Source organism: Lissotriton helveticus, chromosome 8 (genome assembly GCF_964261635.1).
Source record: "Lissotriton helveticus chromosome 8, aLisHel1.1, whole genome shotgun sequence".
In the NCBI taxonomy this organism is placed as follows: domain Eukaryota; kingdom Metazoa; phylum Chordata; class Amphibia; order Caudata; family Salamandridae; genus Lissotriton; species Lissotriton helveticus.
Window position 1 is genome coordinate 1,154,570,230 of NC_136069.1, and position 18,042 is coordinate 1,154,588,271.

General features: G+C 50.6%; 1 protein-coding gene across 10 annotated transcripts in view; it reads left to right on the top strand.

Moving 5' to 3' along the window:
* The window catches only part of TFDP1 (transcription factor Dp-1), a 401,906-nt gene that overhangs the window by 230,466 nt on the left and 153,398 nt on the right, over positions 1-18,042 (top strand). For 5 of the 10 annotated variants that reach the window (XM_078658073.1, XM_078658071.1, XM_078658074.1 and 2 more), the window contains exons 6-7: positions 11,614-11,779; positions 11,945-12,088. In XM_078658073.1, the coding sequence (XP_078514199.1) occupies positions 11,614-11,779; positions 11,945-12,088 (310 nt within the window). Of the gene's footprint in view, positions 1-11,613; positions 11,780-11,941; positions 12,089-18,042 lie in introns of all 10 variants that reach the window. The other 5 variants (XM_078658068.1, XM_078658066.1, XM_078658070.1 and 2 more) reach the window with 1 other exon arrangement.

Consider the following 18,042-nt stretch of genomic DNA (forward strand, 5'->3'; position numbering starts at 1 on the left):
GTGCCTCTCCCTAGGACGGAGCTAGTGGTAGTCCAGCCAACATTGCATCTTATCATGATTGCCGTCCCATGCGCTTAGTTGGAGTATACTGCCGAATGCACCTCCCCCGGTATCTATTGTGTAGCTTGGGGTCAGTGGCGCAATGGAGATGGATTTCCTGCACGAAACATACGTCAATCTTATGCCTGATCAAATAGGCATGGACCAGCCTAGCCTGTGATTATTTAGGCCACGTATGTTCCCTGTTAAAAATGTGACTGCTGTCATTTATTGTGGTCAGGAGTATGGCATGCATGCCACAAGTACCGCAATGGGCTTGTAGCTGCTGGCGAGTTTGAATTTCCCATATCTGAGCCAAGATGTTTCGTAATGCTGTGTGTCTTGTCTCTCCGTGTGCATGCTGAAGTGAATGGACTTAGCGTGTTAACAGTAAACCCCCACCTTTTTCTTAACTTGTAGATCTCCCTATCCATCCCACCTCCCACACCAAACCCCCAATTAGGTTGTGTATGCCCTACCCACCCCCTCCCAAACACCCCAATAAAAGAAACAAACAGTTTTAACCACAGGAGTTCTCCCTGTGGGGGGCATGAGTTGCCGGCAAGCTGCCCTGCACAGGTGGCAGAGTGGCCGGGCTGTCCAATCGGCACAGGGATCGCTGGCAAGATAAGTGGATGAGTCATAAGTACTAATGTAATGAGGGACAGTTCCAAGATTAGTGACCAACAGTTATCAGCTGGAGCAGCATAGGTACGGTGATGTGATCTACGACTTCGCAACGGCAGCCCGCTTTGTCATTGTCACTGAGTCCAGCCACTGTTTCAGCTTGTTGTGTTGGGCGAGTTGAGCGTTGCCAAGAACAGATCTGTTTAAGAAACTTAAGAGCAGATTTGGCGTCTGTGAAGAAGTGAGCCTGGCCATCTTAGGATGTTTTTAGTTTGGCTTGATAGAGCATTGCGTACGGAATTTAAGCGAGTTGCAGAAGGCGCTTCGCAGGAAGAAATTCTTTCCGTACAGCTTTGACCAGAGTGGTAAAATCAGGGAAGATGGATATTTTGATGCCTTGGTGGTTAATGAGACCATGGTCTCTGCTTCTTTTAAGACCGAGTCTATGTTGCAGGAGTTTGAAAGTCGCGCTATTATGGGTCTAGGCGTGCCTCCGACAGGTATTTTTGGACCCAATGATCTAGGTGCATGTTCTACCACAAACACAGCGGATAGTGCAGTTGGAAACGGGTTGTGCAATAGAGATTCGATATACAGCTAAATTTTTGGAATAGCAGTAGTTTCTGGAATCCCAGCGATGCAAAGGTTGTTACGCCGGGAGCGCGCTTCCAAGTCATCATTCTTTGCTTTAATCACCGTTTGGACCTTTTCCATGTTGAAGAGATGCTCTTTAGATTCGACTTGGTACTGGTGTGCTTCCGTCGGTTGGCTCTCCAAGGCATACAGTCTGGTTTCATGTGAGTCCACTTGACGCTTCACTGTGTCTAGTCTGCAAATGAGTGTGTCCAGCTTGGTGTCAATAGATTTTAGGTTTGTGCAATCTTCCAACATGATGGTGCGCAGGTTTTCTTCTTATGTATCGCCTCCATGATGAAGCTCAGTTTCGAGTTCAGACCTGGTGTCCATATTGCGGGTGTGGTGCTTGTTTTGAAATGAGAGTTTGGATTGCTTAGGGTCGTTTTTCCCATGTTATAGGCGAATATTGTCTCACAATCTAGGGATCAGGTGTCTCTCACTTCTCTGGGATGCCTACGCCTGAGAGTTCTTGCAAATCGATATATGCGCAGAGGTTTGTCACTGCTCAGCAATCGGTCCACATAGGCAACAGGGCCTCGGGGGGAGCGGGGTCTAGCACCTGACGCCCAGACAGTGGGCACCGCAGCTGCATGTAGGTCCCAGCCCCAGCGAGATTCCAATGGGCTTGGGGTCCTAGCGCCCCGTGTCGTCCCTGCCCAGGGTCAGCATCAGCCCCCACTGCGCCTCTGAGCCCATGGGCCTACAACCTAGCACGCAGTTTGCGGCGCCCTCAGCCACCAGGGAAAGGCCTCAACCCAATACCCTGATGTCATGGAGGGCCCGCCCGCGTCTAAGTTAGCTTAGCCCCGGGGGCTTAAGGTCTACTCAAATTTGCCAAGGGCAGTCGAACAGCGATAGTCTGGCTCGGTCTGTAGGCCTGTGCGTCTCCATCTTCGGTCTCCGCTTCAGTTCTGGAATGCTGCAGCTGTGGCCTCACAATTGTCACCGGCCCCCGCAGCGGTCTGCTCCTACTGTGTAGTAGTTTGTTTTTATCTCGTTGCAAGGAGTGCGCAACCTGGACCTTGCCCCCGCGGGCAGCCTCCGCCGAGGCCCAACTGGGTCCCACCTCCCACAGGCTGTAGCGGTGCATTTCGGGGCAGGGTGCAGATCTCATCTCACCTCGATTTCAGCACGGCTCTGCTCCTCCAAGCACGCCCAACAAGGTGTGGTCGGCGGCGTCAGCGGCAACATGCAGCCAATGGGACAATAAGTTCCAGGGCAGGAGTCGCCCAAGCCGATGTATCGGTCAGCCTCGTCTCCAATCGCACCAGAACGTCACGGGCTGCAGTTGCCGCTCTGAGCTGTGCCTCGCTCCAACAAAAAGCTTGTTCTGTCCCTCTAGATATGCTGAGTGTGGCTCGTAGTATCTGAGAGCACAATCGCCCCACATGTAGTAGGATAATGCAGGATTTAATGCCCGGCCGGCCGGCAGAGCCTGCTTTACAAGCGGGAGTCTTGCTGCTCGGCCAAGCCACCCCCTCCCCCCGAGGGATGCCTTCTTGAGGTCTTGGTCAAGGCTTACGCGTTTCTACTACTTTATCTCTTCATGGGAATAGCATGATCGAGAGAGCCCCATATTCTCCTTTTAATTTTGTTGGCCTGTCCTATTGGTGCACAGACGTCTTCCTGCTCTCATGATCCCTGTGTATTGTGATGAATGTGCACTCGTATCTTTTCCAAAACTCTGTAGAGATTTCCCACCATGATTGATCATCTCTCCGTTTTGTCAATGTTTACTGAACAACGTAAAATCCCTGTCCTAGACATTTCTCCTTGATTTTGTTGTTGTTTGATCTGTTAATTGATTTTGCAATAGAAAAGATTCAAGAGTTCAGCACAAACCTAAGTGATACAGGGGTAACCAAAGCAGGTCGCTTCAGCAGACAACCACATCTAAGGATTTACAGGGAACTCGGATCAGTGAGGCATCGGTATCATTACTTGATATGCAGATCTATTCACCTGAATGACCGATTTCTATGTTTCAGCTAAGCTCCAGCATTCTCTTTCAGTAAACACGAGGAAATAAATCACATTTGTAATTAGGCGTGTATTGTCCTATTGAGTACTATTGTAGATCTGGGTACCACATCACATAATGTAACAGATAGACATATGAAATCAAAATATAATTATTGCTGACATCAAGCAGATTGCGAGGGATAAAAACATTTTTATAACTAGAAAAACTAACTTCAGGCAAACCAGTACTCATAGCGTCCTTCCCAAGACGAGTGTTGAATGTATGTAATCTGCTGTAAGACCAATATTTCCCAGATATTACATTCTCCTATTTATGTGGCTCTACATGGATCATACCAACCCATTTGTCCCATAAAGGTGGGTATCTAGCCCCCTTTCACTTCTGGACTCCAATTCTCTATTCTGGGGGATATCCATTTCTGGGTCGCGGTGTATATTCATTTGAAGAGCCACGAAAATCGAATTCATGACCTTTCTCCATGATGTAACCTCCTAGCTTAAGCAATACCAATGTCTGTTATAAATGCAGCTGTGGCAGAGATAGAGGGGTTCTGTTCCTGGTATCTGACTAAAGTGCATCACTGCGTCACATTTAAACCCATTTCCAGTCCTGCAGTGCTTCCTGTGACAGACCCATTTATTGCTTAGTCACCACTCTTGGTGCTCACCTAGCGGCCATTTGGTGGTTTCACAGGACATTAGACAATTAATCCTGGCTGTGTGCAAGAATCATCAAGGAATTCATTCTTTAAATGATTCTTCAGAATGTTCTATCGATGCAAACTCCAGCAACTAGAGCTCAATGCTATGAAAACCCTTTTAGAGACCGTTCACAAGGCAAACATAAGTTATAATAATGTACGGTGAAAAGGTCGGCTTCCAGTTTATTACCACAGTACCGCAAAACTGGCAGGAGAAAAACACTGTTTACCTCCTCGTTGATTGTTTGTTAGTTACTTTACGCATGGAAAGAACTCTCCTAGTAGTCAGAAGGCCTCTTCAGTGTGATTGTATCTTACTGCTTAAGGTTAACCCCTTGCCTCCTGGTTTTGGCTGAGCATCTCTTTATCTTTAAACAAACACACAGGACACATTTCCATAGCATAACCCATATATGAAGTGTAATATGTCATTTACTACCATTTGTTTATTTTTTTAACATTTTTATATTGTCTCGTTAACAAAGTAAACTACTGCACAGGGTACCAGGTGCATAGCCACAATATAATTAAAATGTTGACATTGAACATTGACGTGGAAGGTATAGCACAGACTTGTCCCAATTAATCCTATAGCTGGAGTAACTCCAATACTTCTCAAACAAGTGGAAAATTAGTGGTAGAGTGGTGGTAGTTTCTGTATTATCGTGGAGGATTTTGAGTAACATCTGCCTAGGTGATTTTAGCTTCCATTAGCTCTCGAGATTCCGCGTCCAACACTGAAGTGATTATGGACTCCAAATACTGTGCAAAATGCGGTGTGTCTTGCAACGGTATAGCCTTGTAAAACTGCTCATATTAGCGGATGAAGACCCCACTGATGGTCTCATCAATTTATTAACATTCACCATTCGGCCCCACTATTCATTTTAGCCCTCTGGCTTCTGCATCCCTCCTACCTAGCCATGCCAGGAGTTTCCCAGCCTTATTCCTAGTGTTTGTGTAGCCTCTGTGGTGTGGCAAGCATTTGCTTCTTTGCTCCCTTCTGTGCCAGGGTCTTGGTGTTCGGATCTCAGGAGTTCCAACTGCCTGAGTCAGGGGGAATCCAGCTCGGATCCCAGTCACCCTTGGGCTCCAGAAGCTGGCTTTTAACCTGCCCCAGGGTCCCTATCGCCGGGTCCCTATCGCCACCTTCTACATGTACGCTATCACGTTTTGGGCTCTGTAGTGGAGAACAGTCTTATATGCTTCCCACTACACCACTTTGAATGTAACAAAGCCTTAATTTTCTTTAAAATACCGCACAGTATCTAACTGTAGTCCCATGGCAACATTAGTCGTGCAGATCCCACACGTTGAGTTTCTAGACTACCGCCCACCACTGCTCCGTCAACCCAATCTTACTGGCAAAGGGGAGTGGTCTGAGAGTGCCCGGGCCAAGTATTCTGCATGTTGTGTGGCTTCCACCTCCCCAGCCGGGTTAAAGAGCTAGTCTGACCGAGAAAATACCTGGTTGACCCCGGAAAGGTAGGAGTATCCTCTGTCGGTGGGGTGCACATGCTGTCACAAATTCGAGAGGCCCAGTGTTGTATATTATTTCCATTGAGGGGAAAGGCCTTTCTGGTTCATTGAAGGCTTCTCCTCTCATGAACCATGGCTCCTCTTCACTGCTTAGTCAATCAAACATGCAACACGCCTGCCCCCGACTGCAATCGCCATTCCTGTGAGCTGTGGGACTTGTTTTAACATTTTGTCCTCTACCGTAATGTTTTCTTTTACACTCTATATCATGTATTTTTCTGTGTGATGTTGTCTGATTGATTATGGGTACCTTATTTAGATTTGTTTTTTTAGCCTTGTATGGTCTTTGTGGGTCATAAATATTGTTTATAATTTTCCTTACAGCTATGTGTAATTGTAATCGATTGTTGTCTTTATGTAATAAATTCCTCGAACCATTGTAGCTGGTATATTAATCTGTCCCAGGTTCGGGTAACAGAGCCGCCCCCTGTTGGATGTAACCATGTCCTGTGACATGTCACAAGACATCGTGCGACTCCAGGAGAGGGCTTCTACGTGATCTCTTGCCCTTTCTGTGTTTGTTTGGTTCCTTGTGGGCCCTATGCTGGTTTAAAGAACTGCAAGTCTGTTAGCTCTACATTCACAAAACCTAGGGATATGTACCTACCCAACCTTTCCTGCTGAGAAGTCGTTGCTTGAGGAGTCAAAACCTAAATTATCACCTTTTGGAAAGTTTATTACAACACTGCAGAATATAAAAGTATATAGTTTTGTTTTCTTTCCTTATTGTCTAGAGTAGTCATCAAATGAACAGTGCATGATGACCTATAACTCTGGCATGATGTGTAAACTGTACCTGCGCATTACCATTGTTTTGTATTGCCACACCAATACATCCAAGAATGCACAGCTTTGGGCCTAATTTAGATGTGCCTTCCAGAAAAGCAAAGCATTCAGCAATTAGTTAAAAATGACATTTTACCTCCTGTTTTAATCTTGTGCACTATGAACAACCAATGAAGGAGACCGTAATGCATGGTTTGTCGATGTGCATTCACGAGCAAAGAAGGTAAAGGTGAACAAAGCCTCCAAGTCACGTGATGAGAATGTGTGCCCCTGCAGTCTACAAATAACCCAACAGCGAATTGATAAAGCAACTGAAGTTTGTAAGCAATTTTTCTGTGCCTGCCCTATCTGAAAGAGACACGATAGTGATAGATTCCTTACCCTAGAATATCCCCAGGCGTCGGACTGGATCTGGAATTTTTTTTGCGTAGCAGTACCCTTGCGCTTCGGTAGGCGTCGTCTGCGGCTCCGCGTTCGAAGTGGGCGCCATGATGACGTCGTCTGAGTACTTAGACGCCGCCTCCGCGTGCTGACGTCAGTTCTTCTTTTTTCCGCGCCAGCAGCGCAGATCCGGAAAAAGTGGTACCGTAGTCATTTTTTGACTAAAACTTTTTACGATCCTTTTTGATCTTTCCTATCGAGTCTTCGACTCCGAACGGTGCCGGTAGGGATGCCAGGTTTTAAGCCTTGTGAGGATTGCGATCGGCTGATGTCGGTCACGGACCCTCACCGTCGGTGTCTCCACTGTCTCGGCGTCGATCATGACGACAAGACCGGTTCCGACTGCCGGGCCTTGACTTCGAAAGCTAGGCGGGAGCGGTCCCGCAAGCGACTCGAGCTCCGGCAGTCGGCCCGCGCCGTGAGCGTTCCCGGTCCGGACGGAGGTCGAGGGACCGGTCGCGGGAGCGGAGCCACCATAGCTCCGGGAGTCGACATCACTCCTCAGGGTCGAAGTAGTCAGGTAAGCACAAAAAGTCGAAGAGACGTCATCGCTCTTCTGACCCCCCCCCCCCCCCCCCCCCCCCCCGACGCTCGCACGGCGCGGCCGGGGGTTCGGGTGACACCGCCTACGCGGCCCCGCCGGAGTCGGGAGCGTCCGGCCCCACACCCTCCGGTCCCTGGGCCCCGCGCGACGCCGGAGGAGATCGAGCGGTTCCTCGTGGCCATGAGGTCCCTCGCCCCTCCGACGGGCTCCGCGGCGCCTTCGGACCCAGCGGATCCGTCTGGGGGCCCAAGCGGGTCCGGGGCTTCGGCCCGACGCAGTCGGGTGCTTCGGCTCCGACGCTGCCTGCGCCTTCGGGCCCGGCGCCGCAGGGCCCCACTGGATCCGCTTCCGAATCCGGGTCGTTGCCGGTTGACTTGTCGACCTCACCGGCGCCGGTCCCTCAGGTGTCACCTCCGGCGCCGTCTTCGGGCGGTGCCGTCCCCGATGCCTTTCTCGCTCCGGTTCCGGCGCCGCTCTCCGACGCCGTTGGGCGCTGCTCTCGACACCGTTTGGAGAATTCGCCTTCCATGAGCCGGCCCGTCATTTGACACCCCTGAGTACCAGGAGATGGGTGATGAGGAGAATTGGGAGGGGTCTGAGGACCCTCTGACACGGGAGTGTCAGTCCCAGGAGGACTGGACAGGTGAACTTGGGGAGGTCAGTGGTCTGGACACTTAGCCAGACACTGGTTTTGTCTCACCTCCTACCGTGGCTACGGAGGAGGGGGCAACCTACAGTGTGGTGCTGACGCGGGCGGCCAAGGCCTTGGGCCTTAAGCTCCCCGTCGCGACCGTGAGGACTAACCTCCTCACTGAGGTCCTTAAACTGCAGTCAAGCTCGGCTGAGCCTCTGCTGCCGTTTAATGAGGCCTTGACCGACGTTCTTTTGGGCACTTGGTCCAGGCCCGCTACAGGTACGCCTGTAGATAGGAACGTGGCCAGACGCCACCGCCCAGCCCCGGGCGACCCTTGTTTCCGGTCCACCCACCCCACCCCTGAGAGCCTGGTGATCCAGGCCTCCAATTCCCAGACCGCATTCCCGTCGGCTCCGCCTGACAGGGAATCCAAGAGGTATGAGCAATACGGCAAGAAGGTATTCTCCTCCCTGAGTCTGGGACTGCGGTCTTCCAACACCGCATGCCTCTTAGGCCGCTACACCCACTCTCTGTGGGATACGGTCGCGGACGTGCTGCCAGAATGCCCGTTGGAGGTACGGGCTAAACTCGGCCAAGCCCTTGTGGAAGGCCGAGATGCGGCACGTTATTCTATCCAGTGTGGACTGGATACCACCGACTCTCTGGGCAGAGCGATGGCAACGACGGTGGCGATTCGTCGCCACGCCTGGTTCAGGTCTGCCAACTTCTCGGCTGATGTCCAGAGCACACTCATGGACATGCCGTTTGATGGCCGTCGCCTTTTTGGCGACAAGGCAGACCATGCGCTTGAGCGCTTTAAGGACTCCAGGGCTACGGCCAAGTCCTTGGGCCTCTCGGCCCGCGCCAGCAATCGGCTGCCTTTCACTCCTTTCGTGGCCAAGGAAGGGGTGTACCCACACGTGCTGCCAGCCACGCACTGCAGGGTAGTACCCAACACGGTGGCAGCCGTGAAACCGCCGTGGCGGCTGTCGGGGACAGCGGCGAGGTCAGTCCACACCTTCCCCCGCAGCATCCGCCTCAAAACCCTCCTAGTCCGTGCTTTCAGGCCCATGTGTCGCCAGTGGGGGGCAGGGTTCGCCATCACCTCCTCCACTGGCTCACTGTCACGTCGGACAGGTGGGTGCTGCAAATCGTCCGAAGGGGCTACTCCCTCCCCTTCGAGGCGACTCCTCCAGCCATGCCACCGCCGAACCACCGTATATCGGGGGATCATTTGCGACTTCTGCAGGAGGAAGTTACGGCCCTCTTGGCCAAGGGGGCCATCGAGCGCGTTCCTGGGCCAGAAGTAGGGTGTGGTTGCTACTCCCACTACTTTCTGGTACCCAAGAAGGGCAAAGGGGGCGCACGCCCTATCTTGGACCTACGGAACGTCAACGGCTTCCTCCGGAAGAAGTTGTTCAAAATGCTGACACTGGCTCAGGCCTTAGCTGCCCTGGACCCAGGAGACTGGATGGTAGCGTTGTACTTGCAGGACGCTTATTTCCACATCCACATCCCCGTCCTGCCGGCCCACCGGCGCTACCTGCGGTTCACGGTTGGCCACGAGCACTTTCAGTTTACCGCACTCCCCTTCGGCCTTACCAGCGCCCCACGGGTGTTCACAAAGGTGATGGCGATGGTCGCAGCTCATCTGCGCAGGTTAGGGGTTTCCGTCTTCCCCTACCTCGACGACTGGTTGTTGAAGGGGGGCTCGCCCCAGACAGTCGTCAGCCTCCTCCAGACAACGGCAGACCTCCTGCACCAGCTGGGGTTCTCCATCAATGTGCCGAAGTCACACCTGTGCCTCTCTCGGAAGCTCCTGTTCATCGGAGCGGTTCTCGACTCTGCGCAGTTTCGGGTTTATCCACCCGAACAGCGGGTTTGGGATATTCAGGCTCTGATTCCACTCTTTCAGCCTTTATCCTGGATCCCGGTCAGGTTGACGCTGCGGCTTCTGCGGCTGATGGCCTCCTGCATCCTTCTGGTGCATCACGCCCGGTGGCGGATGCTGGCTCTGCAGTGGGACCTGAAGTTTCAGTGTGCCCAGCATCAGGGCAACCTCTCCGACCATGTCCTGATCTCGGAGGGCACTGCGAGACAGCTGCAGTGGTGGCTCACGGACCGCGATAGGGTCAGCGGCAGTTCCCTCTCCCTTCCCCAACCGGAGCACGTAGTTGTGACGGACGCGTCCCTCCAGGGCTGGGGAGGCCACATGGGAGAGGCGGAGATCAGAGGCATCTGGTCTCCGGCGGAGTCCCGGCTCCATATTAACCTTTTGGAGCTGCGGGCGATTCGTCTAGCACTGAAGGCATTCCTCCCCTCTGTTCGGGGGAGTGTAGTGCAAGTGTTCACGGACAACACCACCGCCATGTGGTGTACTGCAACAAACAGGGCGGGGTGGGGTCGTGGACCCTTTGCCAGGAGGCTCTGCGCCTCTGGCAGTGGCTTGAACATCAGGGCGTGACCCTGGTGGTTCAACACCTGGCAGGTTCCCTGAATGCCAGGGCGGATGAGCTCAGCCGCCGGTGCATGATGGATCACGAATGGCGTCTGAACTCGGATGTGGCGCAAGGCCTCTTTCAGCAGTGGGGAGAGCCTTAGTTAGATCTATTCGCCACAGACGAGAACGCGCAATGTCATCAGTTATGCGCGTTGGAATTTCCAAGGCGGCACTCGCTCGGAGACGCTTTTCGTCGCAAGTGGAGTTGCGGTCTGTTGTACGCCTTTCCGCCTATACCACTTCTGCCCAGAGTGCTGAAGAAGTTCAAGCGCGACCGGGCCCAAGTCATCCTTGTGGCCCTGGACTGGGCACGAAGGTACTGGTATCCAGAGCTACTCAGTATGTAAGTCGATCCCCCGGTTCGTCTGCCTCTTCAGGAGGACCTTCTGTCGCAGCAGCAGGGGACGGTCCTCTACCCGAATCGGTCCAGTCTCCACCTCCATGATTGAGGTTGATTGATTGATTGAGCGGCGACAGTTGAGGCGACTTGCACAAGTGGACCATCTCCCGGTGGATCATCTTGTGTATCCAAGCCTGTTACTCCTTGGCTAAGAAGGAGCCCCCTGTTGGATTGCGGGCTCATTCCACTCGGGCCACGGCAACTACAACTGCCCTGGGCCGGGGAGTGCCCTTGCAGGACATTTGCCAGGCAGCTACGTGGGCCTCGCTGCACATGTTTGCAAGACACTATTGCCTGGACAGTCAAGTCCGGAGGGATGGCTTCTTTGGCCGTTCCGTCCTCCAGGACTTTCTGGTGTGATTATTGGTTCGCAGACCCACCACCGGGGTTGGTATTGCTGGGGTATCTATTCTAAGGTAAGGAATCTATCACTAACTAATGTCTCTTACAGATATATCGTTACACAAGTAGTAACTTGTGCTTTAGACTTGGTGTGCAAGTATCACTGCCACAAGTTCGTCACTACGGTTCAGCTGCTAAACCCTCACAAGTCTTCCAACTCTGTTTAGAAGCAACCAAGTTATTTAAAAAGCATTAACCACTTATTTAAAGGTGTTTAATATGGTCGCTTATGGGTGTTTTAAGTCTTTTTAGCCAAACAGAAGATACAACTATTTGGAGAATAACTTTCAGTGAAATCCTAAATTATTAATATTTTTTCTTTTAGAAATCAAAGTATCATGGTTGTTTGGGTTCTAATAGTGTGAGATGGCTCTTTTGCAGGAAACGAAGCAAAAAAGGTGAAAAGAATGGCAAAGGTTTAAGGCATTTTTCTATGAAAGTTTGTGAAAAGGTGCGGAAGAAAGGGACAACTTCTTACAATGAGGTGGCAGATGAGTTGGTAGCTGAATTCAGTACTCTCGATAACCATATTTCACCAAATGAGTCGGTAAGTATGTTGTGAATTTTTTTGCCAAATCTTTTGTAAGTGCGACACTTGTTAATGGTTTACCGATTTCCATTTTAACTTGCTTATGCTGTATAGATTTTTTTCTTCATTATATCATTAAATATTGGATTTCTTCGGGTACAGTTATTTATTTTTCTCCAGCAGGCTTATGATCAGAAAAATATAAGACGGCGTGTATATGATGCCTTAAATGTACTCATGGCCATGAACATAATTTCTAAAGAAAAGAAAGAAATCAAGTGGATCGGTTTGCCTACCAACTCTGCTCAGGAATGTCAAAATTTGGAGGTAATAAAATAGGATTGCACTTATTTTTCCATTCTATCCACGATTTTATTGACCTGTCTTTTAAAGTGTACTCGTTCAATCAACACTGGGTTGTCCTGGCTGTCCTGACATCTACACCAATCAACTTTTTATGTGCAGAACCTTTTTTGGCTAGCGTTTCCCTGCGCTTGAATCCTGTAGCTCCTGCCCCCTTCCAAAATTGTCACATGCCAATTCAATTTTGTTCTTTTCTTTTATTTAACATTTTTGATTGAGTACTAAAATTTACAAATCAGTGCTACATAATTCTGGTATGCAAATCTTGCGAAACATTATACAGAATGTCAGTAAAGGGTTAGCTATAAGTGGTGTGTGGGTTACAGAGATCATAATCTGGCAAAAGCACTGACATTTTAGGTTTGAGGAACAATTTGTTGCACTTAGCGCTGGGACGCTCCCGGGCAGCCATGCGCTTTATACATTCAATTTAATTTAATTTCATTTCACTAAAACTAAACAAAAATAGCTATCCACATCAAATTTAAGTTGGAGGGGATTAAGATGTCAATAAGCAGAGTTACATGGAGTCTGATGGAGGGAGCGATGTCTGTTTCGTGAAGTGTTGGTGATTTTGGTGACAGAAGACCTCTAGTTGGATTGTGTTATGCAGTTAAGCTGTGGGAGGAAGGGCAAGTTAGTTTATTGAAGTCGGGAAGTGACACAGGCCAACTGGAAAGGTGGGATAGACTTGTACTTTTCAAGGAGGTAGAGAATAGTCTCTGCGTTCTTCCCCCAGTGGAGACCCATTATGTGTCCCAGCTGTCTGTGATCTAGTATTTTCATAAGCCTTAATCCTCTTCTCTGTGTGAGGCCTTATTTTCAAACGGTGCCCAGCATAGCACCTCTGAGCGTCAAATTGAGGGGTGTGGGCCGATTTCCATTCAAAGATAATCACACGTTTGGCGAGTAGCAGGGGGAGGTCCAGGATTCAGGTCGCAGATCAGCAGTTTTTAGGCCGGCGGAAGATTGCAAGAGCACTTTTTTCCCATGTGGGACGAAGGAGTAAGCCAGTGCATGTGGGTCGTGTGCAAATTATTTGGTCCTGGTAAAAGGATAGACAGGACCAAATCATGTGTTGGAGGTCTGTGTCTAAAAAGGAGTTGGAGGCTCCTGTTAAAACCCTTTAGAATTTGCCTCGGGAGAGTTATGCCCAATTCCTTCTCGTGTAATGTTCTCCCAAATTCTTCCTCTCACAACTCATGCAGGCGTTGATGGGTGGCTGGGAGTGAACTAATTTGCAATTTATTTAGCCAGGTGATGGTGTTTGGCATTACCAAGAGTGTACAACACATGGTTAGGTTGATGGGTGGGCGGTCTACTCCCGACTATTGTGTATGTAAAATGTAAGGTATAAGCCGGTAAGTTAAGAATTACACTGTTAATGCAGTGTGAACTGGTAGTTCCCTGAAGTCAGTACCCTTTTATAGCGACTTCTGAGAGAGTTGTGCTAGTTTATAAGCTAGAACTCTGGAGTTAGCTTTATAGAAGTCTACAGAGAGGCCATCCAAGCTGAGGGACTTGCTGGAGGCTAGGTTTTTGATGATGGCATTTATTTCCTGGTGTATTACAGGGTGCTCTAGTTCTTCCTGGTAGTGCCCTTGACTCTATGGAGATCTAACTTGTTGAGGAATTCATGGACTGCTACTGGAGAAAGGTCGGGGCAGCATTGTAAATTGGTACTATAGAAGTCGAACAGGGTCTGACAAACGGCTTGTTGAGAATAAAGGAGGGAACCAATCCTGTTGCGGAGGGTCATAACTGGGGAAAGCATCTAGAGCCTGTAGACCGAAGCCAGGCAAGGACATGGTCTGATTTGTTCATCTCGGCATGTGTACCGGCTGTATACACTGTCAAGTTGAGGCAAAAGAGTTTTCAAGCAAACGTGCTTCCTCCTTGTGGAGATCACCCAAAATTGCCCTAGCTGAGGGTTTGGATACAGCCCTGCATTCTGCGTATTCAGTCTCAAGGGACTTGACCCACTACCGCTTGATTTACTCTTGTAGTGACAAAGCCCTCATTACTTTCGAAATATCCAGTGAGCTGGGATGCTAGGTCTTATCTCAGGAATCCATTGCCCAGGAACGAGGAAGAGAATCGCCACTTGGGTACTGGCTTATGGGCCTTACCAAGGCCAGGCTCAATACCATAGGGTTATGGTCTGAGATCTCTCCCTTAATAGTCAGTCGGTGTGACTATTAGGGGATATGCTGTGGTTGCAGACCACCCTGTTCAGTTGTGGGTACAGACTTTGCGTGTGTGGGTGAGTAACAGGAGTGAATACATGATGCCTGATTTTGAAGTGGCCAGATAGCAGAAAAGGACCAGTAAGCAGCCATTGGGATAGTGTTGCCACGTTCAAAGTAGATTGTGCACTTGGGAAAAGGGGATAGGATCTGTCGAGCATCACCTCCAGCACACAATTAAAATCACCTCAGAGGAGCCAAGGGATGTGGGCCCAGTCTGCTAGGTGTGACAACAGTTGGTCTAGATGGCGGACTGCTGTGTATGCTGTGGCCTACTTTCTACCCAGTACCATCTACACATCTTCAAGCTTCCCTGTGCGGAGTATATATATATATATATCTCCTTTGATCTATGATTGAGGTAAGGATTACAAACTGGACCCCAGCTCTGAACCAAATTGAGACCCCCCAGGTGTAGGTGGAAAAGCTTGTGCCTGAGACTTGCCCCCCGCCACTGCATGCAGCGGCTCTCTACTCGGTCAGTATGGGTTTCTTGGAGAAGAGCAGTATGAATTTTGTGCTTTAGTGACAGCAGGTGGATTCTGTAATGTATGGAGGGGGTTATTTATGCATAAAAAACAAAAGGTTCAAGGCATGTGGGCTGCTGAATTCATATCTATAGCATAGATCGCCGCCTAGTGTTGGGTCCGGATGATTGCACATTGTTGTCCTGGAAGAGTCTTCGAAGTATCACGAGATAGGTGGCTCCTCCCCTGGACTACAGTGCGCATGGGCATCGACTCCATCCCCAGATTGTTTTTTTACGCCATTGGGTTCGGATGCATATTGGATCACTCTAGTTCGGATTCAATAGAAACTTTCTTTTCGGCCCAAAGGCCTTCCTATTTCGTCGGTATTGTCTTGCGATCGGTGCCCAGATCTGTTCCGGCTCAGTTCCCGAGTCGGACGTCCAGAGGAGTCGTGTGACTCTTCGGTGCTCGAGGCCCAGTCGACGCAACCAGACTGATTTGACGAACCATCATGGAACGGAGCCCGTTCAAAAGGTGCCGCGTGTGCAACTCTAAGTATCCCCACATCGACGTCCACCTGGTGTGCAACAAGTGCCTGTCGCCGGATCACGATGAAGCCAACTGTATGGCTTGTTCTCGTTTCCGCTCCAAGAAGACGATTCGACTTCGGCGCGCCAGGAGGCCCAGCAGACGGCACCTGACCCGGTGAACATTTTCGATACCGAGGGAGAAGAGGCAGACGAGCAGGACGATCGAGAGCCGATTTCCAATCCAGCGGCAGAGATCGACTCCAACTACGACGCAGATGTTGAAATGCTCGATGCAGAAGACATCGTCGACGAGGTAGGAGACGACGATGGGGCCTATGGGGCCACGGAAGATAGCTCAAGCGAGGAGCAATGCCCCGTTCGGGCAATTGCTACGGCTCAGGTCGAGGGATCGCCTCATGGCCTTACCCAAGATCTTGCACCCAGTTCCACGGTCTCGCCTCCGGGCCCGGCTACGGACTCTTCTAAGGAGCCGCCATTGGTCAAATCAAAACCGAAAGAGAAAGCTTCGGTCTCGACAAAACCAAAAGTGATAGCGGTGTAGTCGAAACAGAAAGCGCCTGTCGCCCTGGTCGGCTCCACGTCTTCTGACCTGTCGGTGCATACAAAGCCAAAGAAGGTTGTCGAGCCGGTGAAGTCGCTCTAGAGCGTCGAGCTGAAGACTGGGACACCGAAGGCGCTTGTCAAGGTCGTCAACCCGAAGACTTCGGCGCCGAGGGCTGTCGACACAGTCAAAGGACTCGGAACTACAAAGGTTGTCGATCCTGCGCGTCGGCCAGACAAGGCCAAAAGTACTGCCACCCTCGAGGCCGCGCATGGTGGTGGCTCAAAGGCACCTGTCGAGTCGACGCAGCCGTCCGCATCCTTCACAAAGCAGGTGTCGGACTCATTGAAACGCATCAAAGACAAGGCTTCCGCTGTCGATCCGAAGGATAGTTCCACGCTGCAGCCTGCCGCCAAACCGCAAAAATCGACGGCGCCGATTCAGTTCACGCTGCCGCCAAAAGTAGCACCGAAGGCGTTCGCGCCAAAGAAGGTCGTCGAGGCGCCCATGCAGGTGACCACGCGGCCAAAGCCTACCCCTGCAGTTGTAGGCACAAAGCATCGACAACCCCTGCTGGAGGAGCAGTCGGAACAATTTATCGACGCCGACACCGGTAAACTTTCCATTTACAAGCGAAAGATCACACCAGCACTGCCTATGGAGTCCTACACAATTCCTTTAAAGAAGAAGAAGGATTCCACGGATTCCCCCGTTCTTGTTAAACTAATAACTCCACGTGGTCAGGACACTGCCCCAATCTCGTCCAATTACTCAGATGTGGAGGCTGGGGAAGGTGACTATGATGAGTACAACTACCCTGCCGACACTGATCCTGAAGATCAACATGACACATGGGCAGATGCTGCGGACCCAGGGGACCCACAAACTACCCCAGACACTCAAGTGTATGCTGTCAAAACCTCACCTACTGAGGACTCTGCGGCATTTAATGCGCTTGAGAGGGCGGCCAAAAATCATGACGTCCAGCTCCATGCTGACCCTATTGAAGTGGACTTTCTGTTTGACACCTTTTCCACCTCTGAAAAGACCATAAAGACTCTACCTATGTTGAAGGGTGTCTTGAAGCATGCTGCAGATATTTTTAAAGAACCCACACGTGCCAGGGTTCTAAACCCAAGAATTGAAAAAAAAATACAAACCGGCGCCTGGCGACCCTACCTACATCAAGGGCCAGTTGCCGTTGGACTCTCTAGTTGTTTCTAATGCCCGGAAGAGGGCAAATTCACAGACTACTGGCGATGCTCCTCCCCCTGACAGGGAAAAGTGCTAGAAGCATCAGGGAAGAGGGTGGCGGCTCAAGCAGCCAATATCTGGCGCATTTCTAACACTCAGGCACTCTTGGCCAGATATGACAGGGCACATTACGATACCCTTGAAACCCTGTTACAACACTTGCCAGATGAATATAAGGAGGCAGCAGAGATGCTCATTCAAGAAGGGAAACTCTTCTCCAATGCTTCTATTAAGTGTGCACTGGATGCGGCGGACACCGCGGCCAGGGCCATCAACACAAGTGTAATGCTGCGGCGTCAGGCCTGGCTCAGAATCTCCGGGTTCAAGCCGGAGATACAAACCACCATCCTAAATCAACCTGTAAACCCTGATCACTTATTTGGTCCTGAGGTGGACACCACCCTGGAAAAAATCAAAAAAGACACCGAGACTGCAAAGTCTATGGGGGCTCTCCAGTCCCAGCAGTTATGGGGTAGTTCTTTTCGTCGCTCAAGCAATAGAGGTGTTTCCAGAGGCCAGCTGTCCCAGCAACCACAGTACACTAAGAGTGGAGCACAAACCTCATACAACAGGCAAAGTAGAGGTGGCTATCGCGGAAACAGCGCAAAAGGCAGAGGTCGTGGAAACAACAGCTCCCGATCCTCTGCCGCCAACAAACAGTGACTCCTTGTCACTGCCCCCCGACCATGCAACACCAGTCGGGGGGAGACTCCAACAGTTCCTGCCAGTCTGGAAATCCATCACCACAGACAGGTGGGTCAGAAAGCTTATCCAGTACGGTTATTGTCTGGAGTTAACATCCACTCCACCCAACATACCCCCAAAACACCGTCCTATGTCCACGGAGCATTTGCAC